General features: G+C 44.9%; 1 protein-coding gene across 6 annotated transcripts in view; it reads left to right on the top strand.

Annotated features, from left to right (window-relative positions):
- Nucleotides 1-18,010, top strand: part of LOC140265963 (mitogen-activated protein kinase kinase kinase kinase 4-like) — a 29,138-nt gene that overhangs the window by 1,768 nt on the left and 9,360 nt on the right. For 4 of the 6 annotated variants that reach the window (XM_072361650.1, XM_072361646.1, XM_072361648.1 and 1 more), the window contains exons 3-17: nucleotides 8,550-8,606; nucleotides 11,603-11,728; nucleotides 11,868-11,978; nucleotides 12,185-12,275; nucleotides 12,479-12,609; nucleotides 12,723-12,777; nucleotides 12,881-12,959; nucleotides 13,696-13,871; nucleotides 14,048-14,120; nucleotides 14,224-14,434; nucleotides 14,528-14,689; nucleotides 15,029-15,115; nucleotides 15,659-16,132; nucleotides 16,937-17,089; nucleotides 17,683-17,964. In XM_072361650.1, coding sequence (XP_072217751.1) covers nucleotides 8,550-8,606; nucleotides 11,603-11,728; nucleotides 11,868-11,978; nucleotides 12,185-12,275; nucleotides 12,479-12,609; nucleotides 12,723-12,777; nucleotides 12,881-12,959; nucleotides 13,696-13,871; nucleotides 14,048-14,120; nucleotides 14,224-14,434; nucleotides 14,528-14,689; nucleotides 15,029-15,115; nucleotides 15,659-16,132; nucleotides 16,937-17,089; nucleotides 17,683-17,964 — 2,268 coding nt within the window. The remainder of the gene's footprint in view (nucleotides 1-8,549; nucleotides 8,607-11,602; nucleotides 11,729-11,867; nucleotides 11,979-12,184; nucleotides 12,276-12,478; nucleotides 12,610-12,722; nucleotides 12,778-12,880; nucleotides 12,960-13,695; nucleotides 13,872-14,047; nucleotides 14,121-14,223; nucleotides 14,435-14,527; nucleotides 14,690-15,028; nucleotides 15,116-15,658; nucleotides 16,133-16,936; nucleotides 17,090-17,682; nucleotides 17,965-18,010) is intronic. The other 2 variants (XM_072361649.1, XM_072361647.1) reach the window with 2 other exon arrangements.

The raw sequence follows: 18,010 nt of genomic DNA, 5'->3' as shown, positions 1-18,010 counted from the left end.
GGCTGTCAGATTAGCTCGGAGTTGTCTCGGAGACACAGTTACAGCCTGCACGAGATGAGCCAAAGCGTCTCCGGCAAATTCGCGGTCCAGTGCCGGAGCTTTGCTGCGGTAGCCTCCTGTCGATCAGCTGTCGATCGGCGCATCGCCTGTCATGTTGACCCGAATGAGCATGTGGCCCGTGAGCATGTGCAGTGATGCTGGAGAGAAAGGGTGGTGTGGAGCTGGCTGCAGCTGTCCAGCTCCAGACAGAACCTGCCCACCGCTCTCACAAAGCTCGGTTTGTGTCCACGCTGCTTTGGGTCCCACAGTCCGTCCGTCAGTTGGATCCACAGAAAGGAGGTGTTTGTCTGCAGGGTTTCAAAGTCCAACCGACTGAATAATCACAACAGCCTTCCACTCAACTGAAAATGGGTGGAGTTTCGTCTCCCTCCGAGGCCTTTTCTGCTTTGTCCAGCGCTCGGTCACAGTTTGCGAGGCCCCCTTTTTAGATGACACAATGTGGCCAAGCTTCTTCACTCTTTGGTTTTTGGTGACTTTTGAGTCCTTTTAGACATTTCCCTGCTTTATAAAGGAGACTGCTTCAATTATATCTGCTCTTGATCAAAAAATCTTTTACAGTTCCACACAAGGTGTCAAATGTGCAGTTTAGTATTTTGCATTTATGTCATTCTTTTACCAACTTTGCATTAAAGTGATCATCACGATGACATGACCTAAAACTGTCCCAATATGTATTTATATTTGAATGAAACCTGACATTTTGACAGAGAAAAGGAAAGTCTGGCTACGTGTTTACGCGTTCCTTGATAATTTAGTTACTGATTAAAACGCACATTTATTTCCTCATTAGACTGCATTTCATAGGAGAAACTTCCTTTACTCAAACTTGCGATTTCGAAAATTTACAGTATAGTTTTGGCAATAATATTTCAACTCTCAAGTAACCTGCTGGGATCTTAGTTTTACGTTTTATCCCTGAAAATGAAAATAGGAAGGCGTCCTCTAAGACTCCAAATGCCGTGTCAAGGTTCTCGTGGCCACGCTGTGCTGCTGGCTCTCTCGGGCTGCGCGCTCTGCCAGGAGGGCAGCCGTCGCCTCTGGAGACGCGCCAGATAACGGTCAAATTCTGAAAACACAGCACAGCCGTTTTTGACTGACAGCCATAATGAAAATTATGTTAAGGCTAAAGAGCACTTTTTAAATCACTTAATTTCGCTTCGGCCAGCTGGCTGATTGGACTTAAAGCCTGGGCCCAAGCCTGAACAGAATGGACCCGCTTGCGCACAGTATCGTTTGAAGAGGTTCATTGGAGTGAGAAGCACCTTGGTCGTGTGCGTTTGCTGAAATTGATGAAGATTACTCCACTTAACCGGCCTCTTTACCAGATTATGACTTTATGACTGATTCAGTTAAGGCTTTCATGCCAGATCTCAAAATTAAATTCTCGCAATATGACACACAAAAGCTATCCTGGAACAGCCTTCTTAACCGGCAGATAAAGCATGCCAACAGGATAACAGGACAACATTGGTCAATGGCTATGACCTCATTTCAGGAATGTATTGCACTATATTAGTCTGCCACAAACGGCTTGTCTCAAGTAATTATTCCCAGTATTTAAAAATATGTAGCCACCCTACTTTAACATGCTGCTCTTGCATTGCACAAAGCGGTTCTCCCTGAGCCTTCTCTCCCTCCTTATCAGTTGGCACCGGTCCAGGCGGCTGAGTCCTACTCGGGTGCCTCTCTCTTTGGATATATGGATTTAAGAAAGAAAAAGGCAGACTAATGATAACACAGAAAAAAGACACTATTCCTCAAAGTGAGCGTGGTATGCAGGGGAGATTTCCCTCTGCTCTACAGAATAGCCATATATAGTCAGACCTGTGTCACCAGTGCCCCTCCTGACCTGCTTGTTATGCATCCATTGGGTGTGCCAAAGCTGAGTTCATCAGTATTTTTCATACCTCCGTGTCCCTGTTTTAATCCAGAATGTCAATTCAATGTCAAACTGATAGGATTTATTTGCTATCGTGCAATCTTTTCCACGCAGTGGCAGAATTCTCACCGAATCATAAGCAGCAAATGGAAAGATCACGTCTCTTTTTAAAGTGCACATGCATGCACCACATGCAGCAGGTTCTTCTGCTGTCCTTACTTGGCATCTGATATCATAAAGACCAAATTCAGCAGCAGCTCATACTGGATTTCCGCAGTTTTGTAGCTCTTGTCCACCATCTTCTGTCTTTGTTTACTCCCCTTAGAGGCAGCCTCACCCCTCAGAAAGAAGGGTCGTCCTGGGGGGGGGGCGAGCAATGCCTGACGGGCACTCGGAGCGGGAGCTGCTGCTGAAGAAGGATAGGAACCTCTCATGCAAGCTGTTAAATGCCTACTAGGGCCATATGGTGCTGGACGAGGCTGTTTTTTTACTTCAGGGCAGTTTTTATGAGCGATGAAAGCATCAAGGTGTTGAAATGAAATGAAAGATTTCTTTTGGAGCAGGTTGTCGGCTGGAATCTTTATTCAGTTGGCACAAACGAGCAAATGCTCAAAGTTGCATTTCAAATGAGTGAACGCAGTAAATGAAGGCACATCAGACAGACAGCTCACCGTAGTGGGGGTGGGAGATGTTGCCTGACTGCAGGTTAATCCTCATCGACCCCTGTGCAGTTACCTCTAGGGTATCCACAAGCAGCCCTGGAACAGAGTAAGAGCTTCTCCAGCAGTTTTCCTGACAGATGCAGGATCTTTTAGGAAAGGCTCGTCATTTCAGCCGAATCCTTGCAATAATTCTTTATATTTCTGGGAGTGGATGCTTTTCACTGATAATTAATGACCAGTGTGTTGCAAAGCAGTGGATTAGATGCTGGTCTTGCCTGCTTGCCTAATTAATGACTTGAATATAGCTCACTTGTAAAGGTCCTGAGAGCCTGGCTGCTGATTGGCTGTGTAGCTTTTAGGTCAGACTCCAGGGGGTATTGAATGTCTTGCTTACGCTGCAACCAGGGCTGGGGTCCCGTGTTGTGTCCCACCATCTCTTTCTGTTCTCCACATGCTGCGCTAGCTTTCTGGATTGAATCTGTTCTCACTTAGAATGTGTGAAGCGTTTCAAACATGTTTGAGAAGTTGATATGAGACACTTCTCTGCTCAACTGCATCATCTCTTTCAGACACAGAGTGTATCTCCTTTGTCCCCATCTCCCCCACAGTGACCCTCTCCCTAATTGGTGTCACAAGACCTGCAACGTCCCCTGACTGGTCACACTGCCTGAACAAAACTGTCTGTGTTTGCCTGTATATGTGTGCATGCCACTGTCTGCGTGGAGCTCATTGAGCCGCCTTCATTACTCGAGTGGTGTCGGGATGCGATACAAAGACGCGGGTAGAAGAGGCAGTCCCTTGTCTGTGCCTCTCTTCAAGACGACATTTTCTGAAGAAATCTCTTGTTTTAATGTATTCGCTGGCAGGGACAGATAAATCTTCTGTGATGAGTATATTTCAGACAAAATCTTTTTTTATTTTATTTTTTTTGATGCCAGAAACTTTCTGCCATTCATCTCGAGATTTTTTTTTTCCCCATTAGCTGCTTGAATAATCTGCAAATTACCCAGTCAATATGTCCTATTTCTATATACTAAAGCTGCCAGCGTTTGCAGTTTTTAGTATGTTGTTGAAGAGTTGCCGAAGTGTTGTAAATTCATGTTGAGGAAAGACGAACTCGAGCGTTGTTCATGTCACCGCAGAAAGCTGCTGCACTGTGATCAATAGATTCCAGGCTCTTTCTCAGCTTTTCACCTACACCTTTGCTCTCCTGGTGTCACCCTGCTGTCCACCATCCCTCTCCTCTCTGCATCCTCACCTTTGTCTTTGCTTCTCCGAGGAGCCAGTGTGTGAGAATCGGGTCAGTGTGCTGGTATGCAGCAGCAGAACAAAGTGGAAGAGCCCAGAGAGGCAGGGGCAAGGCACAGGCCTGCATTGTCATGTGCTGCCTCTTACTGCTGATTGATCATTTTTTATCCCCGGGATTGATCTGATTCATGTTGTGGAAGGCGTGGCCAGGGGTGTGTGCGTGTAAAGCAAGCCTGGAAACGGATCTGGCTGCTTTGTGTTGCTGCATCAGCCTGAAAGCTTCCAAAGGTAGACGGAGGCTGTTAGTTTATCCCCTTCCGTCCACCCACCTACTCACCCTGTCAGTTCAAATGTCACCTCAGATCTTCACACGGCCCCGGGTGGAGGTGGGGGTCATCTCACCACTGCACACACAAACCCTCTCACCGGTGACCTTTTGAAGAACCATACCATGACGCCCAGCACTTTTCTCCCCCTTTAACTGTGTGAAGTAATAACACAAAACAACATTTGTTTTGCACCTATGCAGCGACAGAAAAAGCATGCGGCTCAATTTGAGCAACTCGGCTGTGCACTTGAAGTATTGCTGCAGAAGTAGGTTGACCTGGCCTGTGTTAAAATAGCTACTAAGTGTGATTGATCACGCATTAATGTGAAAGATGCCGGGAGGAAGAGGCTCTGGCCAATCATGATGAAACTGTGTGGAGAAGCAGCACTCCCCTGCACTCCACTCAACGATGCTGCTGAGCACCGATTCTCACCGGGAGGAGACGGTCTACCTAAAACACACATATTCCCCAACAGAAATCTTCAAATGTAATCACTAAACCTACATAGCATGTATGTATCTGTGCAGAGATGGTAAAACGATGTGGACAGTGTGTATTATTTCACTGGCACTGTGGGCACACTCTTATTTTCCACGTTTGTGTAATACTGAGAATTTATATTCTCTCCAAAGCTCTGATGTGTCAGCAGCTTTGCTAATGAGCAGCCTCACTTACCGCCTTTCAAATATCGCGTGAGATTTCTTCCCAACATTGCTGATTGAACTCTCGCAGAAGAGTGCATTTTGTTTAAGAGTAGATTTTTAACCTAATGTCTAGCTCTTAAAGTAGTAAGCATTCAGTGGTTTAGTGCTGAGCTGGAGCGAGGCCAGCAGCACATCTGGCCATGGTTAAGAGGAGCTGTGATGGAGGGAGAGGAGTTGGAGGCCAGGGAGGGCTGAGTGATAACTTAGTGCCTCAGATAACCCCTCCACAGCCTCGCCTAGCTGCCTGTTTCAAGAGGCCCTTCAAGGCGGAGCTCCAGGCTCCCTGTGATTGATCTGTGTGTGTTTCATGTGTCTAGAAGCACAGTAGGACTCGGTCTGAAGCATTAAGTTGAATATTTTTTGAGTAGCATCAACAGAAAACTCAAATGCAAACCTATGTGACCGATGTAGAACATTCTGCCCTTTTTTTACACTGTTTCATGTGAGTGCTGGACAACTGCTAGTTCCCTTTCAGTCCTGCTGTGGGCATCTGTTTTCCCCAGTCCACTCAAAAAAAAAAAAGGAAAAAAATTGGCCTATTTTCTCAAAAAGTTGAGATTATCAGAAATTGTGGTCAAGCTCAGCCTGTGGAGCACCGTGTTATATCGTTCCTTCATGTTGTCGCAGCTCGTCCCCGGGGATGTTATGGCAGCTACTGGAAGTAACTCCAGTTAGGATAAAAGTCTCTGCCCACATGCCACAGTCACAGTGTCCATGGTGGTGATGTTGGATGAGAGCTTTGATGAACTAAGGCTAAGTGTCCTGGTCTCATAATAATCAATATAGTCTGAATCATATGAAATTCATATAATAGAAAACATGAACTGAAATGAAACCAAGCACGCTGCTGTGGATGGTGACGACAGCAGCAAAGGGGAAAATGTAGATGGACTCAGATCAGTCGATGTCCATTTGCAAAATTAGTTTTTTATAGATTACATTTGAATCCAATAGAAATGTCTCCTTTTTACTTTGATTCCTCCTCACAGAACCCACGGCCTCATTATTAGAACAACAAAACTCCTCCTGACCCTTTGACTCGAGGTTGTGAATGCAGTGATTTGAGTTGGAGCAGAATCTTCAAACCATATTTGACCAAATTTGAGCTCCCAATTAGCCAGTGGTCGGAAACAGTCTGTCATTTGTTTGCTGGACCCTCTTAAAGTGCCCTGGTGGTTATGGATTTCTTGTTTTATCATTGGTTTCACTGCATGGACTTTGCTCCACATTTGCTCTGCAAACAGCCTTTTGAAGACTCGTTTAGCTGATTCATTTGTAATTGCTTTTGGGTAAGGGGATGGAAATGGATGACCAAACTTGAGTGTTGACCAAGCACTCTTGTCACTGATTGAGCTAATGAAGTGTAAACCTCCTCAGTTGTTTTGCGGTATCAGTTCAGTCACCTTGAGGCTTAGATAACTGTCCCAGACGCTGGGAAACGTTTGGGTTTGTTTGACCATAAATATTTCAGGCTCACAGAGACGAAACTGTTGAAAAGAAAACGCTTTACACATTCATATTCCCATCTCCTGGTATCCAGCTCAAGCAACATATCTTTATATTATAAATAATACATATTTGTACAAGTTGATAGGTCATGGTTATGATTAATAGCTTTTAGAAACGAATAGCTGATAAATAGCTTCGGTGCATTAACAGCCAAAAAGAGATTATTTGTTTTGTTAATGGTCATTTAGCTGCGTCCCACTGGCCAAAAGCTAATGGAGGTGAATTGCCGGAAAGTAGAGGGACAAAGAGGAATTTTTCTCTTGTTTCTGCTCATTTTTAGTGTCCCCTCCCTGTCTGAGAGATGTAATTACAAACAACCTTGATGATTCATGCAGAAAAATGATGGCTACAATTTGCAATCGTTTCTCAATAGGCACTGGTCCTTTCCCGCTGATGCAGGAGTCTGACCAGAATGCATCTGTCTGGCTCATTGTTCTTGTTTTTTGTCTTCTGTTAATTGATTGGTTATTTTGTGTGGATAATCAAGGAGAAATTCCAAATGCATACTCTCAGAGAGGAAGTCACTGTCTTTACTTTGACTCTTTTTATCCGAACCATCATCCCAAAACCCAAATAATTCCCATTTAACAACTGATGTGACGACTTTAAGATAAACTCTTTTATCAGTTGGATTCTAATGTTGTATCGCAGTGTTCTTCACGGGTATGCTGTGGATAAAGGGAACTTTCTATGCGAGTGTGTCCATCTGCAGAGAAGCCAGTGATAGTCGAGTAACTATTGAAACAAGAGATCTGTCTGTTAAGTCAGCTATATTTATGAAATCTTTTGACTTCCTGTTGACTTTTGTATGGATGGACAGTTGGAGCTCACACGAGGCATCGGCATGAGGTTGAGTTTCTTGGTTACACCTGTGACCTGTGAACTCAGCAAAAGTGGACCGCATGTGAACCAGCAGCTGGTACATGGGGAGCCGAGGGCTATAATGTCAGCCCCTGTGTTGTTTTTGCAGCGCTGACCCCTGGGATCAAAGTGAAGAGGATTAAAGTCATTGTAAAGTGTCCCTCTCACCCCCCTCTCCTCTCCAGTGAGAGGAGAGGGCCCCTAAGCCAGCATAGAGTTTATTGTCATAATCCATACAGTTTCAATTGACTATGGAATGCACTGGCTAAGATGACAATGTTGGTGCTTCTAAGGGTTGTCTCTCCTGCAAATGCTAACGAGGTCCGTACAGCGTATTGACAAGTGTGTGTGTGTGTGTGTGTGTGTGTCCTGTGGAGATGCAGTATCACTGCAGTCTTTTTCCCAGTAAAGAAGGGGAATACCCATGTGGGTCAGCTACCAAGAATGTCCCAATGTTTTATCTCCTCTCAGGATTCGGGGAGGGAGGGGATGTGGAGAGGCCTCTATTTCGGTCCTTTGTTTATGTAAGGAGTGGCAGTAGGGTGCTAGGAGCGTTGGGAAGTCTGGGAATGTTGGGATTCATAAGCTCATATGTGGTATGGACTGTTTATACGTCTGATTTGAGTCTGTATTCTTTGATGGGATTGGATCTCACTAACTGTTGCCATGTAAAATAGCAGCAGTTAAATAAATCCACATTTCTTTCGTGTTCACAATATTTTTACAGGGTGGAAAAAGCACCAAATGCTTTCGTTGTCAGTGTTATTGTAGAATGTTAAAGTAGTGAGACGTGTCATTCACAATTTCCCTGAGCTCAAGAACCATCGCCAGTTAATCACTCCCAACCTGAAAGGTGTTCAATTCAAAATGATAGAAAAACAAGAGAAGCAGCTGTTTTTTTTTTTTTTACAAGAAAAGTGATAAAAACGGGTGTATGAGTTGCTGCCAATTCATTTTCTGTCACTTTACTTTTTGATTTAAATGTCTTATCAGCCGAGGTTAAGACAGCATGCAATACAAACTGACATGTGTAAAGAGATGGCAAAATGTATACCAAGAAAAATCCAGCTCACTGATTATGAAGGTTTGATTCTATCTGATGTATCTTAATTGGTTGGACAAAACAAAACGATCGAGGGTGTCACCAAGAAGCTTTTGTTTTTATTTCTATTAATTCTTTTGAAGATGAAACGAGTCATCGACTCATTGTGTTCGGTTTGCTTTACCTGCTAAAGTGCGCTGTAATGATTTCTCCATGTGGAGTGCACACGCTCACCTCTGTCATGTTTCCTCTCAGGGACGACACGTCAAGACTGGACAGCTGGCTGCCATCAAAGTCATGGACGTCACGGAGGTAAGGCTCAGCAGTGTGTTGTTTGAGCAGTTGGATCAGGCGCAGCAGTCCTCCCCTAAATCTTAAAAAAAAAAAAATCTTTTGGCTAAGAGCAATGCAGCCACATCCTTAGTTTGGGTTGCACAAGCGCGTTTGGTCTGCTGTACTGTTTTTTTTTTTTCTAGTCTTTCCAGATGTTAGCAGATTATAGCCATTATGTCAGGTGTGTTATGTTGCAACATCAAAACGTTTAATTGAGGAACTGATTCTGACGTTTAGCTGTCCTCTGTGTTGATCCTATGGAACCAAGCTGAATAGAGTTGCACTTCCTGGGAGAGCAAAGTCTAAAGTCACAGGGTAGATTTGACCCTATCCTGAGACAGACACATTTACTGTTATTGTGCACTGAATCTGTCAGAAGCCAGTGTTGGCATTTGTGTGCCCCGACATGCCAGTTGCCACTCCTCATATGAGCCTACGTCACGATGAGCCGGAGACGGGCTTGACTGATTAGTCATTGTGTAAACGGAAGCGTTGCCCCACCCTTACCTGTTTTCTTTGACAAAACGGGAGTGCCTCTGAGACATGTTGTAACTTATGGTCGACAGTGCTTCTGTTAATTGGAGGCGATTTTTGTCCCTCACAGCAGGTGCCGGCACAATCACACGTTGCCCAAAAGATTATGGATAGAACTGCAAGTTGCAGTAGATTTCAGGCTGTTACGTTGGAGTCTCTGCTTCACCCTCATCAGAACGGCAAGGGCACATGGCCTGTTAAGTCATCCTCAGTTCTTAGTTTGAAATACAGGACAACTTAGGGTTTTAGCTCTGTCTGACTCAGTGAAGTTACCCTACAGCTTTCCCGATAATGACATGCATCATTCATTTTTTTTTTTTTTACCTGCATGCAATTGGAAAAATTCATCATGTTCTGACACGACCATGAACACGCTGAACCTAATTCACAGGCTAACCGCACAGTGGAGTTCAAGTCAGTTTGCCTTTTTACAGTTTTGGTTAGAGGTACAATTTCATAGGGTCTGAAACTGTAAATTCCCCTTTTTTTTTTTTTTTTTTTTTTCTGGATTAGTTTGTTAACTTGGTGCATAACTGCAACCTGATCCTCATTGTGCTTCAGTTTATCCATGTTGTACTTTTGCCACTGGCACTCTGGTCTGTCCAGGGTCACTCTGACCCACATTCTCATCCCTGCTCCACATTCTCGAATCCAAGCGCTCCTCCACTCCTCGTCTCCGCCGCCATACAGCCCAGGAGTTAAATATGGATAGCTGTCCACAATGAGACTCCATTTTATATAATGACATGGATCTCTAGTTGTTGACTGTTCTGGCAGATCGTTGCTTCGTTCATGTTTCTTTAGATTCTCTTGTCATCCCTCCGCTTCTTTTGGAGTTTTGAATCTGGTACCTCCTTAATTCGTCCTTACAGGATATTTTTAATTTGTTTTAAATATTCAAACATATTCCCCTTTCTTTCTTTGTTTTTGCAACTTCTCCTAAATAGGAGAGATTTAAAGATTAGTTTAATCTTTAATGTTGGTGAAGACACGAAAACAATGTTTTTCCATATCATAGACCTTCAAAGAGTCAATCGCTTAATAAGATTGTATTTCTCAGTTTTTATACTTTGCATTCCTTCCTTTAAGCATGATGCATGATTATAATGTGTGACCTAGTACCGCAGATTAGTCAAATCTTCTGTGAGTCTTTGTTGTGGGTTGACATTTTGTTTCTCCCTCACATCCTCAGCGCTGTCATTCGACCAAAGCCTCTCTGCGTTTATCTTTCTCTCTGACACGCATCACCATATGATTGTCTGTCTTTCCCACACCATGTGACTTGTGGCAGCGAGGCTTTCACAGTCGGCAGTGTGATAATTCAACAGCTGCGCAGCAGAGAGGGGGTAGATGGGGAGAGAAGTGCACGCGCGCACGCACGAACACGCACACAACCGAAAAGCTTACGTCAACTCAAACGAGTCATGCAGCAGCAGTATGGCCGCCTGCATAGATGGCCAACTGCCATTTTATTATATGCGTCGTATGCATGCTGTACACGGTAGAAAAGCCCACACACTGCATTTCCTTTCCCATCCATTTTACTCGATTTTGGTTCTGTTAAGTCAACCACAAGAACCCTATGCTTCAAATTGTGCTTTTGTAATGCTGCAAAACCAACCTACACCCCACCTTTGCTTTCAGTCCGCCTCCTCCCTCTGCGCTCATAGAGAGTTCATATAACCATACAGCAAAGCACTTGCTGGCTGATCTCTGCATGTGTTCAATTAGTGTGTCACTGTTAATCAGTGTCAAGCTGCTATTGGGTGCAAGCAGTGAGTTTGCACTGCAGCTAGTGGTAACCTTTTTGCGAGGAGTTGATAGTGGACATTATTTGCACCAAAGGTCATTTCCCGCACAGATTAAACACGGCACAATTGCTACATCTGCTAGCCGATTTTGCCTTTTCACATGAAAACCCACCAGTTTCCCTGTTGCATTCATTGCATGGTGCCTTTTTTCTGTTGTTGTTGCCTGTTCTGCCGATTTTACTCCATCTTCATTCAGTAATCCTGCACCCAGCATGAAAATAAATGTTTTCTCAGGAGATTCTTGGCTTCCTTTTCAGCTCGGCTGCATACGAATGTATATCTAATGTTCATTTGCCATCATTCTAATTTATCTAACTTACAGTGTAACTCACTCATGCGTCAATAATCCCTAAACAAAGGAATCATTTTTCCCGTTGTAGTACAGCTGAGGCCTAGACATAAAAAGCCCCGGCCAGGCGGCAGGCAAGGTGCACAGAGTGTTGTCACATAGCTGGAGACTTGCTGTGATCCTAAGTACGGCAGTGAATTTAAGATGTTGAATGAAATACCAAACAATTTTAGTTGACGATTAAAGACGTTAGTCCCACAAAATTGCAATTTTCTATAATAGAATAATAAACACTCTTTTTAACTTGTGTATTTGTATGTATCTGCTTTTTGTCTGCGTAGGATGAAGAGGAGGAAATTAAACTGGAGATTAATATGCTGAAGAAGTATTCCCACCACAGAAACATTGCCACCTACTATGGTGCTTTCATTAAGAAGAGCCCCCCGGGACACGATGACCAGCTATGGGTAAATCCTCAGATCCATTCCAGAAATTAAGCATGAAGGGAAAAAATGTAGCAGTCATGCATGTGGGGGTTTCTTTTCATCAACTTTCTTCGAACTCCCATTATTTTCCCCATTTTTATGCATCTGTGTTGTTTTCCAGTTGGTGATGGAATTCTGTGGTGCTGGTTCGATCACAGACCTGGTGAAGAACACCAAGGGGAACCAGCTGAAGGAAGACTGGATTGCCTACATCTCCAGGGAGATCCTCAGGGTGAGCTTATCCTCGTGTGTCTCACCTGATTGGGATCATTTGAGCTAATCGGAGTTGTCTCCTTTCACATCTTCACTTATTTGGGTTATACTGTAATAGTGGCATGAAATGTAGAAAAAAAGGACAGTTTTATAACGATTAACAGCTAAAGTGCTCTTCTTATGATCTCTGTCACTAACAGCATATGTCCCTCTGTTTTTCCTCAGGGTCTAGCCCACTTACACGCCCACCACGTCATCCACCGCGACATCAAAGGCCAAAACGTCCTCCTGACCGAGAATGCTGAAGTTAAACTTGGTGAGTGACACCATTCCTTGGTGACAGTGTGAGACGTATCCCTGAAAACGTCCACATATTCATGACTAAAAACTCAAATCTGACTTGAATTGAACTCTACAACATGGCTGCAGATACTGAGTTCATATTTGATCATATTTAGAGGGCTGTGAACTTGAACATAGGACACCTCTGACTGTTTTCCCTCTCACTGCTCTCTCTAGTTGACTTTGGAGTGAGCGCTCAGCTGGACCGGACAGTGGGGAGGAGAAACACCTTCATCGGGACTCCGTACTGGATGGCCCCTGAGGTCATCGCTTGTGATGAGAACCCAGATGCCACATATGACTACAGAGTAAGATTCTCCAAGCATTCATCACTTGACATTCTGTGAAACCAAGCAGGTACGCTGTGGCTGTGTGTGCTTTTGTGGATTTGCTCAGCCGGAGTTTTTTCTTTGTCTTGCAGAGTGATCTGTGGTCATGTGGTATCACAGCAATTGAAATGGCTGAAGGAGCACCACGTGAGTTCCAGTTATTATTAAAACTGCTGTTTTTAAAAAAAAAAAAAAAAAAAAATTTGTTCAGTCTCTTGAATCCCGAATGATTTTGTGACTCCACTTTCAGCACTTTGTGACATGCACCCCATGCGTGCGCTCTTCCTCATTCCAAGAAACCCTCCTCCGAGGCTCAAATCGAAAAAATGGTGAGTATCACACGCAAAGTGCATTTTTCTGTGTGCATGTATGGGTATTTGTCCCCCCCTTTTTTTAACCCTGAAATGTTAAGTTGTATGTGACGAGTTCAGCCTTTTTCATGTGTATTTTATCCTGACCCTGGATCTGGCAGCTACACAGGCATCTGTGGTACACCTGCTCTGGCAGACACAGCCTCTCCTGGCGCTCACACCGCAGAAATGGCTCAAACCCTTTTCTTTTTCTTCTGTATTTTTCAGCAGAGGGCTTAAACAATAGCCCTTGTTTAGTGGGCTTGAAATTTACTATTCGTTGTAGTGTTACAGATCCATTTTACATGGCATGATGGATTGTTTTTGCTGTTGTCATTTAAATTTTGAGTCAATTACCCATACTTTGAACAGCAGCAGGTGCAGTAGTGATGATAATTTGGCTGTGGTGTGTCCCATATTTGAGTTTTCATGGTATATATGTGATGAAGGGTTCAGTGCAGCCTGTCAATGTGCATAATAATCCATTTATGCTGAGAAAACATAGGCTGTTAATATTCTGGAGTGCTTTAAACATGAATGGAAGGAGCGTAATTTGGAATCTGAGTCTTGTTTGCATACATGTCCATTTTGAATAATGCTCACAGATGTGCTCAAGCTGTGTGTGGCTGAGATATTCATCTGGCTCCCTCTGTCCATTTGTATAATTCTTGCTCGCTGACACACGTTGACTCCTCCTCCTCTGCAATCCCCACAGGTCCAAAAAGTTTTTCAGTTTCATTGAAGGCTGCCTGGTGAAGAACTACACACAGCGTCCACCGACAGAGCAGCTGCTGAAGCACCCTTTCATCCGAGACCAGCCCAACGAGAGGCAAGTTCGTATACAGCTGAAAGACCACATCGACCGGACGAAGAAAAAGAGGGGCGAGAAGGGTGCGTCTGTTGCTGTGGTTACTACGCTTCTTTTTTTTCTTTTTCGCCTTGCTTGTTGAAGGAAAAAGCTTGGCAAAGTTCCATGTCTGTAATAGTCTCTTGTCATTTCTCAAGCCAGTTTTTAAGGCATTTGTAGCCGTAGTGAGTCATGCTTTTATTTTTTCCTACTTGCACAGATGAGACGGAGTATGAGTACAGCGGCAGTGAGGATGATGAAGAGGATCCCCAAGAGCAGGAAGGAGAGCCTAGGTACTGTCTTATGCTTACATCACTTCCCAAGAACAAGTGTACTCCATCTGAAAGCACTTAGAGTAAAACACTAAGCTTCTGTCTCTTCTTTCCCATCGTCCAGCTCCATTGTCAATGTGCCCGGTGAATCAACTCTCCGTCGCGACTTCATCCGCCTGCAGCAGGAGAACAAGGAGCGGTCAGAGGCACTCCGTCACCAGCAGCTCCTCCAGGAGCAGCAGCTCCGAGAACAAGAGGAGTACAAGCGCCAACTACTGGCTGAGAGGCAGAAACGCATCGAGCAACAGAAGGAGCAGAGGAGGCGCCTAGAGGAGGTGGGTCGCTTTTTTTTGCTTGGACTTTTTTGTCATACTGCTGGAAAACATAGGGCTTCGTGAAATGTTGACGTTTCATTTCTGCTCCAAAAGCAACAAAGACGTGAGCGGGAGATGAGGAGGCAACAAGAGCGCGAACAGCGCCGCCGCGAGCAAGAGGAGAAGCGGCGTATGGAGGAGATGGATCGTCGACGTAAAGAGGAGGAGGAACGCCGGCGAGCTGAGGATGAGAAGAGAAGGAACGATCGTGAGCAGGTCGGTTTTTTAATACTATTACATAGACGTGTGTCAGATGAGCACCTCCTGATTGCTCTGATAATCTAAATACATTAACTGCAATCCTTTGCTTCTACATCAGGGTGGAATTTAGTAGCTATGGTGAAAGAAATTAAGATGGACCTTAAAATTTTATAATCCAACAGTAAGAGGACTTGTTCAGTGGTTTTTGTAGATCTCTGCAGATGATTTTGGGCCACAGTAATACATGTACAAGTGAACAATTTGATGAGAAAATCCCAAATAAAAATGAGCTAGATCTGAATGGTGTATTAACAGTCCTGATTGTTTCTTCCTGACGCCTCTTCCTACTTACAGGAGTACATCAGACGTCAGCTGGAGGAGGAGCAGCGACACCTCGAGAAGCTGCAGGAGCAGCTGCTCCGTGAACAGGCCATGCTGCTGGTCAGTCTCACACACGTGCTCACAGTTCGTTTCCCTGTTTTAAAGTCCATCCTCAGGCATAAGCAGCAGGTTGTTTGTGTTCATAAAAAAGCACTAACATGCTTCTTGTGTGATCTGATTACAAGTGGAGAGCTCTAAGTGCATATGAGTGTGTCTCTAATGGTGTTTTGTGATCAAATTTCACCCAGAGCATCACAAAGTGTCACGGTGCAATAACACCTGTACTCAGAGCTGTCCGTATATGATCGGACCACAAAAGATGTAGCCACGTTGTTGTTGACGAATTAACTCCTGTAGGAGTTACCCACAGCGTGGCAGTGAGTTTTTAAAGCGATGACGACTCTGGAAGCCATCCGACTTGTTTTTGTTTAGTTTATGTCATGTTTTTAATCCTGATAATAAAACCTGAGAATCTGTCTTTTCAACCAAACAGCACAAGTTTATATGACACTTTGAAGCACAGTTCGGACTTCTTGTCAGGTTAAGTTTCCAGCTCTCTCGTCTCTTTTCACCACCATGAACCAACCTGACACTCTGCGACAGGAGTTCAAGTGGCGGGAGCTCGAGGAGCAGAGAAAAGCTGAGCGACTCCATAAGCGCCTGCAGCAGGAACAGGCCTACCTGCTGTCGCTGCAGCACGAATCCAAACAGCAGCCTGGTGAAAAGGCAAAATTCCTCTCAGACCTTAACAAACCTCCACAGACCTCCACTCTGCCCCCTGACAGAGCTCTCACCACAACCCCACAAACTCAGGTGTTCGACACTGCCGTTGCTGTAGCGAGAGGCACTTGTGAGTCCTCCAGAGCCCCTCAGACCGTCCCCTCAGAGGGCGCCAAATCCCAGGCAGCAGCGCAAGAGAAGACTGATGAGACCAGTCCCGGCCTGATTGCACAGTCTCCCGCCCCCCAGCCCCCTATGACTGAAACCCCCTCTGACTCTAAACCTCCCAAAGCAGAAGGTTTGGAGCCTGACAGGCGCACCGAGCCTGTTAGTCAAGCCCCTCAGCCTATCAGAGAGGTGAACCTCCTCCTCGGCTCTTTCTACTCTGCTGCCTGCTCTTTCTGTCTTCCTCTTGCTTGCCTTCACACAGCCTCCGTTGCCATGATGATCGAGCTCGTCCCAGCAAAAAAATAATAAGTTTCCTGCACACCAAATGCTTGCATTTACTTCCTCTGGATGTGTGGGTGTTGGAAGCAGTTTTTAGGTTTGGAAGAATAGAAAAGAATAAGAGGATTCCGGTCATTTTGTAGCTGATTCTTGTGTCCCAGGTGAAATGAAGGTCCTTGTGCCTACTGTAATTAGAATCCTGTTTTGTCAGCAGGAAAACAGTTTCTGAAATTCTGAATTTGTTAGAAATCTCTTCGGTACGGCTGTCAAACCCTTGCATGTGAACGACTGAGGCCCGGACTAACATGCAGTGTCTCCCATCATCAACAAGCCTCCATGTGTCATTAACAGTAATCTTTTCCTCCCTGATATTTTGAATTCAAGGATGTATTTGTTTGAAGGAGCTCTGTGTCCACCTCCCTCTGTCTTTATGGCTGCCTCGAATGGGCTTCAAGCATGTTTAATGTCTCTTTCACCAGCTCTCTTTTGAATATAAAGGTTTCTGCATAAAGACACAGTAATATTAGAAAATACAAGGAGAAGGAACTACTTTTGAATCCAAAGCTGGGAATTCAGTGTTAATATCCAAATAGAAATGTTACTCAGCTAAATATTAGTTAGAACCTTCGGTAGTGGTTCCCTGCTCCTTGATTTTCTTCATTGGTCACTGAAATATTCCCAACCCTCATTCCATCTTTGTCTCCCTCATCCTAGGCTGACGAGCGCTACCGTAAGAATATTCAGGGCTCCCCTCTGACTGCCCCTCCTCCCAAACAGCCCCCTCTGCCTCCCCGCTCCTCCGAACCGTACTCCAACGGCGGCTCCTCCTCCGAGGCCTCCGCCATGCATCGCCCTATGGAACCTCAGGTAACTCCCTCCCGCTCCTTCCCACTTTCCTCTTATTCTCCCTCCTCCTCTGCCTCCCCCTGTCACACATATCCAGGACATATCCTGATATCCAGGGAAAGGCATTGCATACGGTTCCAGATAAACTTTTTCAACTAATTTTAATGCACTTTTCTTTCTTTTTGAGGATATCATTGAGAAATGTAGGATTTGGTGATCAACAGAAAATTTACAGAAATGACCAGCTGGTGTTTTTGATTTAAAAAGACTGTCAGCTGCAGGTAAACTTCTCTTATGGTGACTGGAAGCGGCACAGCTTCAAACCTTTTATGTATTATTTGTTTGATGTTTACAAATGAAGCGACGCTTCATGAGTACTGTACAGATATGAGAGTGATGCTGGTGCTCGCTCAGCTGAGAGCCCAGACAGTGAATTTGAGAGGCACACGTCATTGTTTTGTGTTGTGCTTTGTTTGCTGTATGCACGTGTATCTATCAAAGCACATATATGTGCAAAGCCTCACACATCTTCCCTCATGTCTCACTGTTTTGTCTGCTTGTTTCACCTCCCCTCCTCCTCCTTTCCCTGTTGTCCCTTCCTAATTCCCTAAAAGGTCCAGTGGTCACACCTGGCTGCTCTAAAGAGCAGCAACAGCGCCGCCCCCTCTCCTCCTCCTCCTCCTCCGCCTGTGGTCTCTCGCTCCCAGTCCTTCAGTGAATCCGGCAGTGTGACCTCTAGCTTTGCACAACTCCACATGCGTTCCCAGGACCCCCACCATCATCACCACCACCCTTCGCCTGCACGCACTGACCCCCAACCCCACCCTCCCCTCCACCACCCTCAGGCCCAGTCTAGACTCGAACACCAGAACAGCAGCGAGGAAGTCCCTCCCAAGGTAAGAAACCGGTCAGGGCCGCCTTTTCCCACCCCCTCCCCTCCCC

This window comes from Leuresthes tenuis, unplaced genomic scaffold (assembly GCF_036924035.1).
Source record: "Leuresthes tenuis unplaced genomic scaffold, fLeuTen1.0.hap1 SCAF_1, whole genome shotgun sequence".
Classification (NCBI taxonomy): domain Eukaryota; kingdom Metazoa; phylum Chordata; class Actinopteri; order Atheriniformes; family Atherinopsidae; genus Leuresthes; species Leuresthes tenuis.
Note: the sequence above shows the minus strand (reverse complement) of the source record. Positions and strands in the feature narration are given on the sequence as shown.